At 42.5% G+C, this 18,903-nt stretch overlaps 1 protein-coding gene across 2 annotated transcripts in view; it reads left to right on the top strand.

Moving 5' to 3' along the window:
- The window catches only part of abca12 (ATP-binding cassette, sub-family A (ABC1), member 12), an 86,330-nt gene extending 67,896 nt beyond the window's left edge, over nt 1-18,434 (top strand). For both annotated transcript variants that reach the window (XM_064944428.1, XM_064944427.1), the window contains exons 70-82: nt 170-347; nt 692-807; nt 3,350-3,509; nt 3,815-4,068; nt 4,503-4,707; nt 5,233-5,342; nt 6,892-7,042; nt 10,338-10,472; nt 10,986-11,089; nt 11,783-11,875; nt 15,419-15,524; nt 16,319-16,456; nt 16,909-18,434. In XM_064944428.1, coding sequence (XP_064800500.1) covers nt 170-347; nt 692-807; nt 3,350-3,509; nt 3,815-4,068; nt 4,503-4,707; nt 5,233-5,342; nt 6,892-7,042; nt 10,338-10,472; nt 10,986-11,089; nt 11,783-11,875; nt 15,419-15,524; nt 16,319-16,456; nt 16,909-17,025 — 1,867 coding nt within the window. In that variant the 3' untranslated portion in view covers nt 17,026-18,434. The remainder of the gene's footprint in view (nt 1-169; nt 348-691; nt 808-3,349; nt 3,510-3,814; nt 4,069-4,502; nt 4,708-5,232; nt 5,343-6,891; nt 7,043-10,337; nt 10,473-10,985; nt 11,090-11,782; nt 11,876-15,418; nt 15,525-16,318; nt 16,457-16,908) is intronic.
- Nucleotides 18,435-18,903: the final 469 nt, after the last annotated feature.

The raw sequence follows: 18,903 nt of genomic DNA, 5'->3' as shown, positions 1-18,903 counted from the left end.
ATCAATGAAATGCATTTATAAAGCCCTTTTTACATCAGCAGTTCTCCATCCTCTTCTGGCTATAAGAGGACACTTGACTGTGTGATCCCCCAGCTTAGTGACCTCTCTCTCTCTTTTTCTCTTCTCTTTCTCTCTTTCTCTCCCTCTCTCCCTCTCTCTGTCTCCCCAGAGTGCAAGGTCTGGTCCATATCCTGGTGGCTGTGTGTGCCCTGACTGGCTACTCCATTATGACTGCTAGCTTCGCGATCTACGAGGTCCAGGAACACCACAGCGGCTCCAAGACACTGCAGCACATCTCTGGGATAGGAGAACCCTTCTACTGGGCTATCAACTTCTTCTACGACATGGTAGGACTATGTCAACACCATGCACGTTTAACTGATACAATACATTTCCACTAGCATTGCTGCATTGTACAAAAATGCTAGCCAGGAGATTCTTGATGTTGCTCATCCTGCACTTCCTTCATACAGTCAATGACGGGATTACGGCCCACACCTTTTCTTTATTTGTTTTTGGATTGTAGACTACAAGAATATGATGTTTAGCTGTTAAATGAATATGACTGGTATGAACTTGATTGATTTCCACTATTGAAAGAGGCAGTTGCCAGTGATTCTACAGTTTGATGTATGTGATGTATTTAAGCGACCAGTGTACTACGGTGTGTTAAGCGTTCCTGTTTCTCCAGGCCTTATACATGGTCCCAGTCGCTCTCTCAATTGCCACGATAGCAGCCTTTCAGCTCCCAGCCTTTACTGACAGGCAGAACCTTGCTGCTGTGAGTCTGCTGCTGGTCATGTTTGGGTAAGTACACACGTACACACACACACAGACACACACACACACACACACACACACACACACACACACACACACACACACACACACACACACACACACACACACACACACACACACACACACACACACACACACACACACACACACACACACACACACACACACACACACACACACAGAGATAGACGGACAAACACATGCAAACACACACGCACACACTTTGGGTGAATGGGTATCACCATAGTGACTGCACACACACACAGTACAGGTTCCCTTATCCATGTCAGAGGGGAAGGATCTCAGTTGCTGGAAGATCACACCTTCCTTTCCTTGAGTACCATATACACAGTAGCTCCCCAGTACTATCAACTCAAGCAGGTGGGGAGGTTTCATCAAAGGATGAAACCATTTCCTGTCACTAAGTGATGGGTGGCTGCTTGCTACTGAACATGTCTTCTTAAGACCCCAGTCTATTTCACGCAAGGTAGAATGTGAAGCAGAATTCCATCAATTCAGAGCCTACTTCAGTGTGATTCCTCTTTCACAGCAGCCTGTCTGTCTGCCGGTCTGTCTGCCTATACAGTGGGGAGAACAAGTATTTGATACACTGCCGATTTTGCAGGTTTTCCTACTTACAAAGCATGTAGAGGTCTGTAATCCAGAAAATCACATTGTATGATATTTAAGTAATTAATTTGCATTTTATTGCATGACATTAGTATTTGATCACCTACCAACCAGTAAGAATTCCGGCTCTCACAGACCTGTTAGTTTTTCTTTAAGAAGCCCTCCTGTTCTCCACTCATTACCTGTATTAACTGCACCTGTTTAAACTCGTTACCTGTATAAAAGACACCTGTCCACACACTCAATCAAACAGACTCCAACCTCTCCACAATGGCCAAGACCATAGAGCTGTGTAAGGACATCAGGGTTAAAATTGTAGACCTGCACAAGGCTGGGATGGGCTACAGGACAATAGGCAAGCAGCTTGGTGAGAAGGCAACAACTGGTGGCGCAATTATTAGAAAATGGAAGAAGCTCAAGATAATGGTCAATCACCCTCGGTCTGGGGCTCCATGCAAGATCTCACTTCGTGGGGCATCAATGATCATGAGGAAGGTGAGGGATCAGCCCAGAACTACACGGCAGGACCTGGTCAATGAGGAGGAATGGGAGAAGGTAATGTGGTCTGATGGGACAAAAATAGAGCTTTTTGGTCTAAACTCCACTCACCGTGTTTGGAGGAAGAAGGATGAGTACAACCCCAAGAACACCATCCCAACCAATAGAACATCTTTGGTGGGAGCTGAAAGTCCGTATTTCCCAGCGACAGCCCCGAAACGTGAAGGATCTGGAGAAGGTCTGTATGGAGGAGTGGGCCAAACTCCCTGCTGCAGTGTGTGCAAACCTGTTCAAGAACTACAGGAAACGTATGGTCTCTGTAATTGCAAACAAAGGTTTCTGTACCAAATATTAAGTTCTGCTTTTCTGATGTATCAAATACATATGTCATGCAAATGAATTACTTAAAAATCATACAATGTGATTTTCTGGATATTTGTTTTAGATTTCGTCTCTCACAGTTGAAGTGTACCAATGATAAAAATTACAGAACTCTACATGCTTTTTAAGTAGGAAAACCTGCAATATCGGGCAGTGTATCAAATACTTGTTCTCCCCTCTGTACATACTCTGGACTGGTTTCTCTGCTTCTGTGTGGCAGCTTGGCTTGGAGCAGATGGTCTCTCCTATTTAGTCAGTTTGACTGCCCCACAGCCTCCTCCTCCACCCTCTACACTCTCTCACTCACTCCCCCCCTCTATTTCTCTCTCCCCCTCTCCTCTCTTCCACTCACTTCTCTCTGCACACACTCTCCCTTGACCCAGGCACCCCAATCAAAAGAAAAAGGCAGATCATTTAGAGTAAGAGAGGATAGGGCCTCACCATGGGGGAATATATAAAGGAACTAATTTATCTTCTTCTCTTTTAGCTTTTGTGGTTTAAGTGTTTACTCTCCTTGAAAATGGAGTTAAAGTTTCTTTTATTTTTATTTTTATTTTTCAAAGTTCTCTGGCTTGGTCTCTTGTTTCATATAGTCATTCCACCGAGTCAATTACAATGAGATTAAGCAAATCATGCATTCATCATCTGTTGCAAGTGAATCTCAGAACCCAGAAAATAAAAATGTACGTGCACTAGCTCTATTCCATCTAGTTGTGGGGGCAAAAGTATTGAAGTCTGAGCTAGTGGAAACATCAGATTCAGCTGCTCCCCACTACAGAACCACCCACATGTTCTGGTAAAAATCCCTGCCTTCACATCAAGCACCAACTCCACAGAGTCTTTCACGAGAGATTAGTTGCAAGTTAAAGGCTGAAAGTTGTAATCATAATATCATAACCCAGAACCAAATATCACGTGTGCTAGCTTGCTATGTTTAACAGTCTGTCATTACAGAGACTAAATGTCTCATGCATTGAACATTAAATAACATGTTATAATGTAAAGACTGACAAGTGTCATGTTGTCATCTGGTTTTCAGATTTGCCACATTCCCGTGGATGTACCTGCTGTCAGGGGTCTTTAAGGATGCAGAGATGGCCTTCATCAGCTACGTGTGCATCAACCTCTTCATCAGCACCAACACCATCATCTCCACCTCCATCGTCTTCTTCCTGGGACAGCTCAATGAGAATGATGAAGTGAGCATCACAATGTAGAGATGACTGAAGGAGACATTTTCTAACTGGAGCCATGTTGAAAAGATGTTTCACTGAAAATATATTTAGTTCAGACATTTGTTCTGATTGCCTTTTTATATCGAAGGGGTTTCTGAGTCCATTACTCTTTAAGGTTTGATAAAGCATTGGCGGGGTTTTGAACTTCCTGTCAATATTGTTAAATAGTTTAACTCATTCTTTGTTTACCTAGTTGACATCCCATGGACTGAGCACCCCTTCTCTCTCTCTTCCTATCTATTTTTCCTTCTCTTTCTCTCTCTCCACAGAGGATACACGAGGTGTACAGCATCCTGTCCTATGTGTTCCTGATCTTCCCCCAGTTTAGTTTTGGGAACGGCCTGATGGAGCTGGCCAGGGTTGATATGCAGGTTCAGATCCTCAGTGTATATGGAGTGGACGCCTATAAGAACCCCTTCAACATGGACATGCTGGGCTGGATGTTCGTCTCCCTCTTCCTCCAAGGCTTCATTGGCTTCACCCTGCGTCTGCTGCTCAACAAGTGGCTCATACGTAAAGTCAGGTGAGTCTGCTGTGGTGATAGAGAACTATAGCAGATTGGAATGGGCAATGATGATATATGGATGTGGGAGGCATGGTGGGCATGTAGGGCACAATTAAACTGGTCCCAGATCTGTTTTTGCTGTCTTACCAACTCCTATGGCATGGCAACAAACATATGAGTCATTATCAGGCAAGAGGGTCAATGGTGGAAAAGCGTAAATTCCTGGTCCCCATATGTTGCCGAGTTCTTCTGTTACTGTTACCCTCATATGCATCTTTTCTCACATTCTTTCTCCCTCTTCGAGCAAGCCACTTAACCCTAATTTGCTCCAGGGGCACGGTACTACTATGGCGGACCCTGTAAAACATTTAATTGCACCTATCCGTTGTATGTGACAATAAAAAAAATATTTATTTATCCCTTCCTCATCCCTCCATCCCTCTCCTCCATAGGAACCTGATCTTCCCCAAGAAGGCAGTGCCTCAGACAGGTAGCCAGGACGAGGATGAGGATGTTGTGGCAGAGTGCCAACGTGTGACCAGCGGAGCAGCTGTTACTGACCTGCTGCAGGTCAACCAGCTGACCAAGGTTTACCATCACCTGGCCAAGAAGGTCCAGGCCGTCAAGAGGCTGTCTGTGGGCATTCCTGCTGGGGAGGTAACCTCAGGCTTCATCTGATTCTGCAGCAATCAAATCAAATCAAAATCAAATCACATTTTTATTTGTCACATACACATGGTTAGCAGATGTTAATGCGAGTGTAGCGAAATGCTTGTGCTTCTAGTTCCGACAATGCAGTAATAACCAACAAGTAATCTGACTAACAATTCCTAAACTACTGTCTTATACACAGTGTAAGGGGATAAAGAATATGTACATAAGGGTATATGAATGAGTGATGGTACAGAGCAGCATAGGCAAGATACAGTAGATGGTATCGAGTACAGTATATACATATGAGATGAGTATGTAAAAAAAGTGGCATAGTTAAAGTGGCTAGTGATCACATACTTTACAAAGTTTATGAAGTCACTATAAGATTTGCCAATAGGTCACTTTAGGCAAGTCCAAGTCTTAAGTTAAGTCTTTGAGGATGAGTCTAAATTAAGTCTCGTTCTGAGTTTGGTACAGCGGCTGTTTTGGTCCTTGACATGAGTGTGGTTGTGTGGTTGTGCTGTGCAGTGCTTTGGTCTACTGGGTGTGAACGGTGCAGGGAAGACCACCACTTTTAAGATGCTGACTGGAGACATCAGCCCTACTGAAGGGACAGCACAGATCAAGGACTGGGATGGGTAAGGCTATGGTGTAATATGTGTTACATTACCTTATACAGTGCACTCGGAAAGTATTCAGAACGTTTCACTCTTGCCACATTTTGTTACGTTACAGCCTTATTCTAAAATTTATGAAATAATAGTTTTTACTCACCAACCTACACACAATACCCTATAATGACAAAGCAAAAACCTAGCATAGACTTATAGATGACCTGGAGCCAGTGGGTCTGGCATCCTTGAGATGTTTCTACAACTTGATTGGAGTCTACCTGTGGTACATTCAATTGGTTGGACATGATTTGGAAAGGCACATACTTGCTTATATAAGGTTCCACAGTTGACAGTGCATGTCAGAGCAAAAACCAAGCCATGAGGTCAAAGGAGTTGTACGTAGAGCTCCGAGATAGGATTGTGTCGAGGCATAGATCTGAGGAAGGGTACCAAAGCATTTCTACAGCATTGAAGGTCCCCAAAAACACAGTGGCCCCATCACTGTTAAATGGAAGAAGTTTGGAACCACCAAGACTCTTCCTTGACCTGGCCGCCGGCCAAACTGAGCAATCGGGGGAGAAGAGCCTTGGTCAGGGAGGTGACCAAGAACCCTATGGTCACTCTGACATAGCTCCAGAGTTCCTCTGTGGCGATGGAAGATCCTTCCAGAAGGACAACCATCTCTAAAGCACTCCACCAATCAGGCCTTTACGGTAGAGTGGCCAGACGGAAGATACTCCTCAATAAAACATATGACAGCCTGTTTGGAATTTGCCAAAAGGCACCTAAAGGACTCTCAGACCATGAGAAAAAAGATTATCTGGTCTGATGAAACCAAGATGGAACTACTTGGCCTGAATGCCAAGCGTCACATATGGAGGAAACCTGGCATCATCCCTATGGTGAAGCATGGTGGTGGCAGCTTCATGCTGTGGGGATGTTTTTCAGAGGCAGGGGCTGGAAGACTAGTCAGGATCGAGGGAAAAATGAACGGAGCAAAGTACAGAGAGATCCTTGATGAAAACCTGCTCCAGAGAGCTCAGGACCTCATACTGAGGCGAAGGTTCACCTTCCAACAGGACAACGACCCTAATCACACAGCCAAGACAGCGCAGGAGTGGCTTTGGGACAAGTCTCTGAATGTCCTTGAGTGGCCCAGCCAGAGCCCGGACTTGAACCTGAATGAACATCGCTGGACATAGCTGTGCAGCGATGTGTCCCATCTATCCTGACAGAGCTTGAGAGGATATGCAGAGAAGAATTGGAGAAACTTCCCTAATACAGGTGTGCCAAGCTTGTCGCATCATACCCAAGAAGACACAAGGCTGTAATCGCTACTGAATACTTTCCTGAATGCACTGTATTTTACAAATATCCATTCATTAATGGATTTGAGCACATGATCCATTTGATTATCCCCTGCAATTATGCTCTTGTGAGATACATTTTTTAAAAGTGAAGTATACTTTTCTCATGTCGCCTGCCTGTATTATTCAGAACCATATCCTGAGAGCATAGGAACCATTTAACCTCTTACACTCTTTTAAATCTCTATCTCCGTACGTGCTTTCAGGAGGATGGTTGACATCATTGACTGCCGTAACGAAGGCATCAACATCGGCTACTGTCCCCAAGTGGACGCTCTGGATGACCTGCTGACAGGGGAGGAGCACATGTACTTCTATGCCCGCATCCGAGGCATCTCCAAGAGCGAGATAGACCGGGTAAGACCTCCCACAGTCCATAGAGGACTGTTTTCTTTGTGACCGTGTAGAGGGTGGATTGTGTCACCTAGGATCTGGGTAACTGTGTTTCTCCCCATTGAGATATGGCCCTCCCTTACACCCACAACAATACACGTATCTTTCACCAAAGCACAGAGAACCATTGCAGAACAACGTTAAAATCTGAAAATAAAAGATCCATATCTAGCTAGGTACTGAGGTACTCCTTCCTACTTTGCTCTCATCAAAGCACGGAGAACATCAACATAACAGAATAACAAAATAAAAAAAGTTAAGATTGACATCCAGCTTGACACTGTACTCCTCTTGTCCTTTGCTGTCCATCAAAACAGAGAGAACAACATCAACAGATCGACTTTAGAATCAGAAAGGATAAAAGTTCCATCACTAGCTATTGTAGTACTAAATGCTGGCACACTCACTGTGAGTAAGACCGAGAAACCTAGTGAAGAACCCTTAAAGATACAGTACACCGGGCTGGTATAAAGTTGAATGTAGTTTAGACAGAGCTGAGCTTGGTTACCTCTGTTTTCCAATTAAGGCAGACTGTAGTGGATGTATCAATGGATCCAGGTGGATTTTTCTTCCTAGCAGAGAGATCATGCTATGATGAGAGGATCATGTTTGACAGTTCACCGCAGGCACTGCTCCACCTAATTCATCACTCAGAAAGGTAATCAATCTGTGCATTCATTCTCCAAGGATTATTATGGAGAGTGAGTGTTTCTGATGTTTTCCCTCTCGCTGTAATACTGATGAAGTCTGCACGGAGAACAGTCAAAGATAATGAGATTTTAGATTCTTTTTTTTCCATCTGACATGTCACAAGAGGCTACAAGTCACATGTGAGCACATTCAAAGCATTTTCAAAGAAACCGAATCATATTTACAGAGAATAATACATATACATGATGACCCAGATCTGCTTACAAAGGCAGAAAGCTAGCATCCTTTGGCTGTGTGGGTTTTTGAGGATGTCTAGCATCTATCAAGGGCTCCCTCTACCACCCTCTCTCTCCCCTTCCTCCCCACGCTCTCGCTCGCTCAACCTCCATCTCCTCTCCCCTCCTCCCTCTCCATCCTTTCATTTTGGACACATCAGCCCCATTACACTGATAGGCTCTGACAACCTCAATGATGTCACCAATAGATACAAACAGCCAATCAGACACAGAAATGATACGGATGACTCGCCATAATCTCCATTATACCAGAGCCTTACAAGGGCTCTGGCCATTACTGCTGTCGTTACCATTCTCTGTTCCGTTCAGGGTGATGACAAAAATGGCTTTAATGTCCACAACAACAGTGGCTGCTAGTCTTAGGTAATTCACACAAATAGGTAGGGTGGGGAGGGAGAGAAAGAGAGAGAGACAACAATGGCTTTAATGACCATAACAACAGTGGCTGCTAGTCTTAGGTAATTCACACAAATAGGTAGGGTGGGGAGGGAGAGAAAGAGAGAGAGACAACAATGGCTTTAATGACCATAACAACAGTGGTTATAGTCTTAAGATAATTCACAGGGAAAGGTTGGTTTATATATAGCCTCCCTCCTCTGTAATGCTCTTCATCAGACAGTCATAACTTGAGGTAATTAGACCAAGGCTTAATGCCTTAATGGGGTTGTTTCATATTTACATGGTTTAGCCACTATTTATTTAGGGGAAACATTATAGCTCGGTTTTAAAGGCCACCTGACGAGAGAATAAAATAGCACTTTTAAACTAAATGTTAGTACACTTACTGTTAGTACAATCTAGGAGACCGAACATACTTTTGAACTAACTGTTAGATATTTTCTTATCAACGTTTTAGCTAGATAATCATTCAAAATTCACATTTGTTTGATGTTGTGTCTTTATCCATGGAACACATATGTTATAAAGCTGTTTATTATACGAAGTTAATCGAAGTACACCTGGGGCGGACCAGAGAGATATTCCAGGACCTAAAGAGTGTGGAGGCGTTCTATATCTTTGCTCAGGACTATTAACCAGGAATACAAAAGACAATCATGTGTAAATGTTGTCGACCTATGGGAAAATAGCTCATGCTTAAGATTGCTGTAAAGGAGCCTTTGTGTAGAATGAATATAAAACAGTTGCATTTAGAGCAGCTCCACTGTCTAGGGTTTTTATGGTGCATGTAATATGGATTATTTTAAATGCAACAAAAAGTCTAGCATACTGTTGTTAATGTCTTTGATGCACACATAGATAATTCAATGTGTTGTTGCTCTCAGTCAATGTCAATTGCTTATTAGTCAACTCGAGCTTATAGCTTTTTTGGTTTAAATTGATAAATTGCAAGCAGACTATGTTCTTCCTCAGACTGGTTTAAGCTTGCAAATGTACATATGTAGAGAAGACAGGTAATAAAGCACACAAAACAACCAAACCCACCCTTGATTGCCAAATGTCATTAAATATGCATGGTGGAAAATTCAAACTAGGGCTTTTTAACCCAAAATGGTCTCTTTAACTAGGCAGAAGACACGTTTACATTTCTAACCAAAAAGTAAAGTATCCTATTCTTCTTAACATTTCTCCATAATAGGTTTACAGTATATCTGTAAGTCTTCAAGTAATAGCCCAGGAGTTTATTTGCTTCAATCACTGAAAACAACCAGTGCTTAGTAGAAAGAGGCTTCTATTTGAGCCAGGCATTTATTTCCTCAATGCACACAGGTTTTTCTCAATAAAATGTTCAAAAGAATACCACACTGTTAATTGTGACCAATATGGCCAGTATAAACATTATAATAACAAATCAATTGCAGATCAGACTTGCAAAGACTAGGCTGCCTATCCTACACCCCCCGATGTTGCACTTAAGCATCATTCTCTGACTCGTTGAGCCTTGTATCCCACGTCGTTGAGCCGTCCATGTCCAACCACACTGCTGTGTCATTCATGGCCATGATGTTGCTTTCCTTTATCTTCTTTTGCACAATATTTACAGTACTCACTGAAGTTCACTCCTAAACAATTCATTTAGGCACAGGTTTATTTGAAACATGTATTTGCTGAAATGTGTGCTGATGCTCAGCTTGCAAAAAAGGGACAGGAGGCTATTTGAGATTGCATTTGAAGTTTTACAGTACGTAACTGGTCTCTGTTTTTAACCCAAAATCATCTTTAGAAAAATTTCATTTTCTCACAAAATGGAAAATAAAGTATGTATTCTTCTTTCGTCCATAATAGGTATATACGTAACTGGACTTTTTCTTTTTGAACCCAAACTGGTTTCTCTTGTCCTTTTTCCCTCCCAGGTGGTCAATTACCTACTGAAGAAGCTGGAGCTGGGGTACCATAGACACACCATCAGTGACAGTTACAGCTGTGGAACCCGTAGGAAGCTCTCCACTGCCCTGGCACTCATAGGACACCCAAATATACTGCTGCTGGTGAGGACATGTACACATACACACACACACACACAAACAGATAAGGCTGCTGGTGAGCAGTCTGAGGACCCACCCGAGAGCAACACCCATTCATCAATCTGTCAAATTAACAGTGTGACATCATCATACCTACTGCTAACACAATGTTGCAGATACTCATCTCATCCCTGTATGGTGTCCATTTTAGGAAATCCTCAGAAATGTGTTTATTACATTTTTTATTCATATTTTTTATTTCAGGGGGTGCTGCAGCACCCCTATTTCACGTGGCTTAGGCCTCATACTGAAGCAAACATATTGCTGCTGCTCCTCCGGTGAAAGCCTTATCTCAGTCCTATACAGTATATGGTGTCCATATTAGGACATCTTCAGACAGACATCAGTGTCTTACCTCCCCTTTACATAAGTCAAGTTTGACCACTACACGGGTCAAGCACCAGGCATTCACTCCTCCCTATTCCATCTCACTTGAACTCACCTCTCTCCTCTTTTCCTCTGTCCCTCTCTCCTCAGGACGAGCCTACCTCAGGTATGGACCCTCGCTCCAAACGTCACCTGTGGAAGATCATCTCAGAGGAAGTCAAGGGGAAGTGTGCTGTAGTTCTCACCTCTCACAGGTAAACGTCTCTACCTTTCCAACGCCTCTACAATCGCATGACCTTTTTTTTTTAAAGATACTGTACTATAGCCTGTCTTTTACACAACATTTTTTAGAAAGTTTCTTTAATAAAGATATTGAGTGATCATAAAATTAGGGAAGGTACTGGGTTTCTGTGAAGTTACACAGTATACTGTATGAGTTATATAATTAAGCAGTAAGGCCCGAGGGGGTGTGGTATATGGACAATATACCACAGCAAAGGGCTGTTCTTATGCACGGCACAATGCAGAATTCCTGGATACAACCCTTAGCTGTGGTATATTTGCCATATATCACAAACCCCCGAGGTGACATATTGCTATTATAAACTGGTTACCATTGTAATTAGAAAAGTAAAAATGCATGTTTTGTCATACCTGTGGTATATGGTCTGATATACCACAGCTTTCAGCCAATCGGCATTCAGGGTTTGAACCACCCAGTTTATAATAATAATAATTCATCTCCCATCATAAGGACAACAATGGAAATACGTCTCTGACTTCCTTGTCTCATCCTCAATGATTTTATGTGGGTTTTTTTATGTGTGTTTTAAAATGGTCAACTAAACTCAAATGTGTGTGTGCTTGTTGTAGTATATGTTGTATATTCTGATAGATAATGGTTCATTTTCCCCCTATAACTTCTACTGTGTTTGTGTGTGTTCCAGTATGGAGGAGTGCGAGGCTCTTTGCACCCGTCTGGCCATCATGGTGAAGGGTCAGTTCAGGTGTCTGGGCTCCCTGCAGCACATCAAGAACAGGTCAGTGGCCTCTCGTCCTTCCCTCTCCTCCACCTCTCCTTCCTCTCTCATCCCCTCTCAGCTAGTCATTAGTCACCTCTGGTCTTCTGCTGCTATCCTCCTATTGTTTTCTCACTGATCTGTTGTTCTCTGTACCAGAGCCTATGCTGGGCTGGTTGCAGTTTTTTTTTGTGTTGCCTTGCAAACTCCTATAACAGTAATTGTTTGGCATTACAACAGCCAAAGGAGATTTGGGATCCACATATTCCTATTGTTCTCTGACTCATCATTTATTCCCTGTATCGTACACCTAGCCTGGTCCCAGATCTGCTTGTGCTGCCTTGCCAACTCATATGATCATTGTTTGGCATGAAAACGCCATAGGAGTTGGCAAGACAGTGAAAACAGATCTAGGACCAGGCTATTCCCATTGTTCTCTGACTGATCTGACATTTGTTTCCTGTACTCTAGGCTAGCTTGTTCCCAGATCTGTTTGTGTTGTATAGCCAACTACTGCACAATGACAACTCAAACAGATCTGGGACCAGGCTAACTGTATGCTAGGCTGTAGCTTGTAGACAAATATTAGTGTTGAACCGTGACTATTGGACCTAGGCCTTCGGTGGGGGTAAAAATTCTTCCAACACATTGTACCAAACTCAAAAATCAAGGAAGTAACAGAAACATAGCATGACTTAATGCACCCAACTGAATCAAACAGGCCTGAGGCTGAGCCACGCTCCGGGATGCCACTCACACAGACAGCCCCAGCATGGATAATGCTACTAGCAACAACAACCTAACTGCTTACACAACCTATGGTAGCCTAATGCTATCGCTATCATACTATCACCAAAAGCGACAACAGTGACATATCAAAGAATGTGAGTGTGACAGGCTGGTGATGCTGTAAGGACAGTGACTGTGCTTTTTGTAAAAGACATTGCTAAGGCTGATAGAAAGACAGCAGTCACACATAGCATGATGTTAAAGAATAAGCAGTACATTCACTCAGACATAATAAGCCAGTAGGTCTCAATCATAAAACAAAAACCCAACCATTAGGCTAAGCATTTCCCAATCAAAATGTACAAGTCTTATTTCTCATTGAAAACATTTTTTTCACATTCAGTACACAAAGTAACCAGTTATCTTAAAGAATCATCAAGGAGCCCACACACTCCAAGCACAAGCTGTTCACTCCCTTACCATTGGGCAGACGGTATCAGAACATGAGGTCTGATACCAACAGGCTCAGAGACAGTTTTCTGACATCACAGATTCTCATCAGACTAACTGCTCGAATACTCTACTCCTTGAAGTTTGCAGTTGTGTCTAAACACTATTTAGCAATATATATATATGTTTTACCCTTTAGTGTATGTAATTTACTGTATTTATAATTTGGATACAGATTTTCAACAGTAAAAGTTCAAAAATCTCTGGAGGACATCTTTAACTTCTCGTTGAAAGTTAATCTCGAAAAGGGCGAAGCTAACAAATTAGCAACAACATCCTCTTCAATAACACCTGCTGCAGCTGCTGCACACTATCCTACAACAAAAGCTAAACTCAGCAAAAAAAGAAACGTCCCTTTTTCAGGACCCTGTCTTTAAAAGATAATTTGTAAAAATCCAAATAACTTCACAGATCTTTATTGTAAAGGGTTTAAACACGGTTTCCCATGCTTGTTCAATGAACCATAAACAATTCATGAACATGCACCTGTGGAACGGTCGTTAAGACACTAACAGCTTACAGACTGTAGGTAATTAAGGCCACAGTTATGAAAACTTAGGACACTAAAAAGGCCTTTCTACTGACTCTGAAAAACACCAAATGAAAGATGCCCAGGGTCCCTGGTCATCTGCGTGAATGTGCCTTAGGCATGCTGCAAAGAGGCATGAGGACTGCAGATGTGACCAGGGCAATAAATTGCAATGTCCATACTGTGAGACGCCTAAGACAGCGCTACAGGGAGACAGGACGGACAGCTGATCATCCTTGCAATGGCAGACCACGTGTAATAACACCTGCACAGGATCGGTACATCTGAACATCACACCTGTGGAACAGGTACAGGATGGCAACATTAACTGCCCGAGTTACACCAGGAACGCACAATCCCTCCATCAGTGCTCAGACTGTCCACAATAGGCTGAGAGAGGCTGGACTGAGGGCTTGTAGGCCTGAACTGAGGGCTTGTAGGCCTGGACTGAGGGCTTGTAGGCCTGCAACAACGTCGCCTATGGGCACAAACCCATCATCACTGGACCAGACAGGACTGGTAAAAGGTGCTCTTCACTGACAAGTCGTAGTTTTGTCTAACCAGGGGTGATGGTCAGATTCGCGTTTATCTTTGAAGGAATGAGCGTTACACCGAGGCCTGTACTCTGGAGTGGGATCGATTTGGAGGTGGAGGGTCCTTCATGGTCCGGGGCGGTGTGTCACAGCATGCATCATCAGACTGAACTTGTTGTCATTGCAGGCAATCTCAACGCTGTGTATTACAGGGAAGATATCCTCCTCCCTCATTTGGTACCCTTCCTGCAGGCTCATCCTGACATGACCATCCAGCATGACAATGCCACCAGCCATACTGCTCGTTCTGTGCGTGATTTCCTGCAAGACAGGAATGTCAGTGTTCTGCCATGGCCAACGAAGAGCCCGGATCTCAATCCCATTGTGCACGTCTGGGACCTATTGGATCGGAGGGTGAGGGCTAGGGCAATTCACCCCAGAAATGTCCATGAACTTGCAGATGCCTTGGTGGAAGAGTGGGGTAACATCTCACAGTGAACTGGAAAATCTGGTGCAGTCCATGAGGAGGAGATGCACTGCAGTACTTAATGCAGCTGGTGGCCACACCAGATACTGACTGTTACTTTTGATTTTGACCCCCGCTTTGTTCAGGGACACATTATTCCATTTCTGTTTGTCAGGTCTGTGGAAATTGTTCAGTTTATGTCTCAGTTGTTGAATCTTGTTAAGTTTGCTGAAAATAAATGCAGTTGACGGTGAGAGGACGTTTCATTTTTTGCTGAGTTTAGCTATCTAGACCGTGGGAAAACTACTGCTCGCTATTGCGCAGTGACATATTGACCTTCGAGAAGACGGAAGTTTCCATACATTTTTGTAAAAATGTCCCACCCATTAATGTGATTCCACTGTCACTCCAAAATTCTGCCCTAATACAGTTGTATGGCAGGTTTCTGAGGGCCTAGCCAATGGCTGACTTAACTAATGGCTGATTTATGTCCCTAGAGACCACCAAAGAAAAATTCTGATTGGATTTTTTTTCTCTTCGGTGTTAACCCTTTCCTTTCCAACACAAACTGAAGAGATTAAATCAGAATATGATTGAAAATAGGAAAATAGTTAGAATATAATTGAAATATTATTGAAAATATTAAATAGAAATTAAAAGTAAATGTATATTTTAAAACTACAACAAATATTTTAGAAATCCTTAGGCCTTCTCTGAAGTCGTAGAACAATAGACAATAACTCTGATTGGTAATAAAATAGTCAACATTTCTTCGTGATGATGTGTGTTTCTCTCAGGTTTGGCAGCGGCTTCACGGTGAAGATGTACCTGGCTGTGACTTCCTGTGACGTGGAGGTCATCACCAATTTCATGCAGTGCCACTTCCCCAACACGTACCTCAAGGTAAGATACCTGGGACAGTCTGGTCTGTGGGACTGAATGAATGAACTGTACTGATCCCCAGAGGGGAAATCTGATTTGTGCCAGTATAAAATACATTACTATAAAATTCCCACAAAGCACATTCACACACACTGCACTATAATGGCAAAACGCAGTAACTACGAATTTGGTCAAACATCTTTGATCTGTTGTTACGGTCAGGTATTGTAACAACGTTCTTCTGTTGAAGGAGGAGCGGACCAAAATGCAGCGTGGTGGTTACTCATGTTTAATGATGGAAACAACAGACGGAAACGTGAAAAAACTATACAGCCTATCTAGTGAAACTAAACACAGAGACAGGAACAATCACCCACGAAACACTCAAAGAATATGGCTGCCTAAATATGGTTCCCAATCAGAGACAACGATAATCACCTGACTCTTATTGAGAACCGCCTCAGGCAGCCATAGACTACGCTAGACACCCCACAAAACCCCAAGACAAAAACACACCACAATAATCCATGTCACACCCTGGCCTGACCAAATAAATAAAGATAAACATAATAAATTTTGACCAGGGCGTGACAGGTATATTATCTGATTAATGTTGTATTGAATTTCCTGACACAAGAACAAGCCAGTTGATCAGAAATGGTTGTCTGTCAAGATAGAAAAATACTTTGAAGTCAGATTTAGCAGTAACAAAAAAATGTAGTTCATGTGGTTTGCCTTTGTACTGTAGAACAGCACAGTTTATGACATGTGGCACCTGATTGTTTGAGATGTGCCCTAATGTCTCCTCCTCCCAGGACCAGCACTCTTCCATGGTGGAGTATCATGTGCCTGTGGCACCTGGAGGTGTGGCGGACATCTTTGACCAGCTGGAGTCTAACAAGGCCGCTCTGCAGATCAAGCACTTCTCTGTCAGCCAGACTACCCTGGATGAGGTGAGAGAGAGAGGGATGGTCCGAAAGAGGGAGGGGAGGATTGTGGAGGGTGTGGGGTGAAAGGGAAATAGAGGGACACAGAGAGAAAGGCAGATGGAGAGAGTGAGTGATGGGGTGTGAGAATGAGAGAAAAAAAGAAAGAGAGAGAAACCGAGGGGGGGAGTCTATTGGAGGGAGAGAGAGACCTAACAGACTTAAAAGGCCATTATGTCTTCACACTTCAGAAATCAAGGTGCAAAAAGAGGTTTTGAAACCTATTCAGAGTAACTGACAGAGGGTACAACCAACACTCTTAGAAAAACAGGTTCTAAAAGGGTTCTTTGGTTGTCCCCTTTTTGGATCCAGGTAGAATCATTTTGGGTTCCATGTAGAACTCTCTGTGAAAAGTATGTAAAGCAGTCGGAACAACCAACCCAGTCACTGATCCTGTTGAATCATTCATTCCCCTCCAGGTCTTCATCAACTTTGCAATGGGGAAGGTTGGCATCGAGACTATCCCAATCCACAGCGACGAATATTCCGAAGCAGACAGCATCAGCCTCGAATCCATCGCGGCTTCAGATACATAGCTTTGGCGGCCATCTTGTTCACAATGCATCTGTTTGAAGACACAAACTGTGAAGGAAGAAGAGCAACATTCGCACTAGATAGAAATTTATAAATGATCTAAGTTTTAATAATAATGTAAAATGTAAATCAACCTGCAATCACTTTGTACTTTTTCTTTGGTACTCTTCTCAGTTTCACTTTTATACCTTTATGAAGGATAACTTATGAAGTCACTTTGTTGCCACTTTGGACTGTTAAATTGAACAGGGTGTGTCTCTTTTTGTTTCATCAGGTAATGAGATTCATAGAGATGTGAACATGCTTCTATCATGTTTCTTCACTATTGTGTCAAAATCCAAAACATTTAATGAATAGCCTTCCTTCCTCACTTGTAGGTTATAACCAATGAACAAAGGTGCAATTATCTGTTTACTTGTCATGAACAAAATATATATGAATGGAAATCATGACTTAAGATCAAATACATTGTATTGTCATGTTATTACCATTGCACATCTGAGTACTGTGGTGGAGTCACTGCTCTTTAGCAATAGTTGTAACCTTAGAGAGACAAGCATTCTCCACTTTTATCACTCTGTATTCCATTGGTGAAACTCACATCTTTTGTTGTTTCAATTCTATTGATTTGGCCCATTGGTTAGAATTATATATATATTTTTTAAATGTAGCCTACTACCTAGTATATCTGCAGAGGTTCTCATACTTATGGTGACAATATTCTAATCACGGCTATTGAGGTAAAAGTCAATAACAAACTTTTTGGCGTCCTTAACACTTCCTCTAATGGCATATCTCAATATTTTATTGTTCACTTTCTTCCTAATGCACAGATCCACATGGATATGAATGTACTGAACTTATTTTTTACATTTAATAAAGCTATTATATGATAGCAAACACAGTGTTGCTTATTATAACAGTGTGTCATGAAACATGACTTTATCCATTAGGCCCTATCTATTGCATTTCACCATGTGCAAGAAAATGACCCTCCTCCTAAAGATTGTTGTTACCTACCTTCATCTTCATCATAATTCATTGTCTATTCATGCTATGAATAATAAATGATGTCACGTACAGTGGGGAGAACATGTATTTGATACACCGCCGATTTTGCAGGTTATTAATTACTTAAAAATCATACAATGTGATTTTCTGGATTTTGTTTTGGATTCCGTCTCTCACAGTTGAAGTGTACCTATGATAAAAAATTACAGACCTCTACATGCTTTGTAAGTAGGAAAACATGCAAAATCGGCAGTGTATCAAATACTTGTTTTCCCCACTGTATATGCTAATATGGCTCAAATCCGTTAGCGAACCAACAACTGTAACAATGTATTTGAGAGACAAGTGCTCATTGTGCAAATGTATTTATGTTTTCAATAAACATTGGAGAGGAAATATGGTTTGCGTGTTGTCAACAATCTAAGCCAGCCTCGTCTGTTTCGCCCCATTGTTGCGCACTTGTCTGTTTTGTGGCTAAACAACAAACCTGTCTGTAGGCGTGCATAGGCCTAGCCTACATTTGCTTTCTATGGGGGCAGGCTATGCTGTGTTGCCAACAATTTTTCATTGAGATCCGCAATTGGCTCCTTGAGTTGTCACTAGACGTCACATCACCAAATAGCCTTGCTGCAGCACGGCTGCGATCCCCACATAATTTTTTCCCCCTTCACATCCCCTCCCCTTTTGCTTCTCTGCCTGTGTGTGCGCCTCTGCTGTGACTTATGTTATACAGCTTCTCCCACTTCTCCCACTCTCTTGGCAGCAGAATAGAGTGGGAAAAGTTGCTAAATGCAGGGGCAGACTGGGACAAAAATGAAACCCTGGCATTTCAACCACAGTAGCTCACATCATCATAATTAACAGTAAGT

Source organism: Oncorhynchus masou, chromosome 29, assembly GCF_036934945.1.
Source record: "Oncorhynchus masou masou isolate Uvic2021 chromosome 29, UVic_Omas_1.1, whole genome shotgun sequence".
Classification (NCBI taxonomy): domain Eukaryota; kingdom Metazoa; phylum Chordata; class Actinopteri; order Salmoniformes; family Salmonidae; genus Oncorhynchus; species Oncorhynchus masou.
The sequence above is the reverse complement of the archived record's forward strand: the minus strand, read 5'-3'. Positions and strand labels throughout refer to the sequence as shown.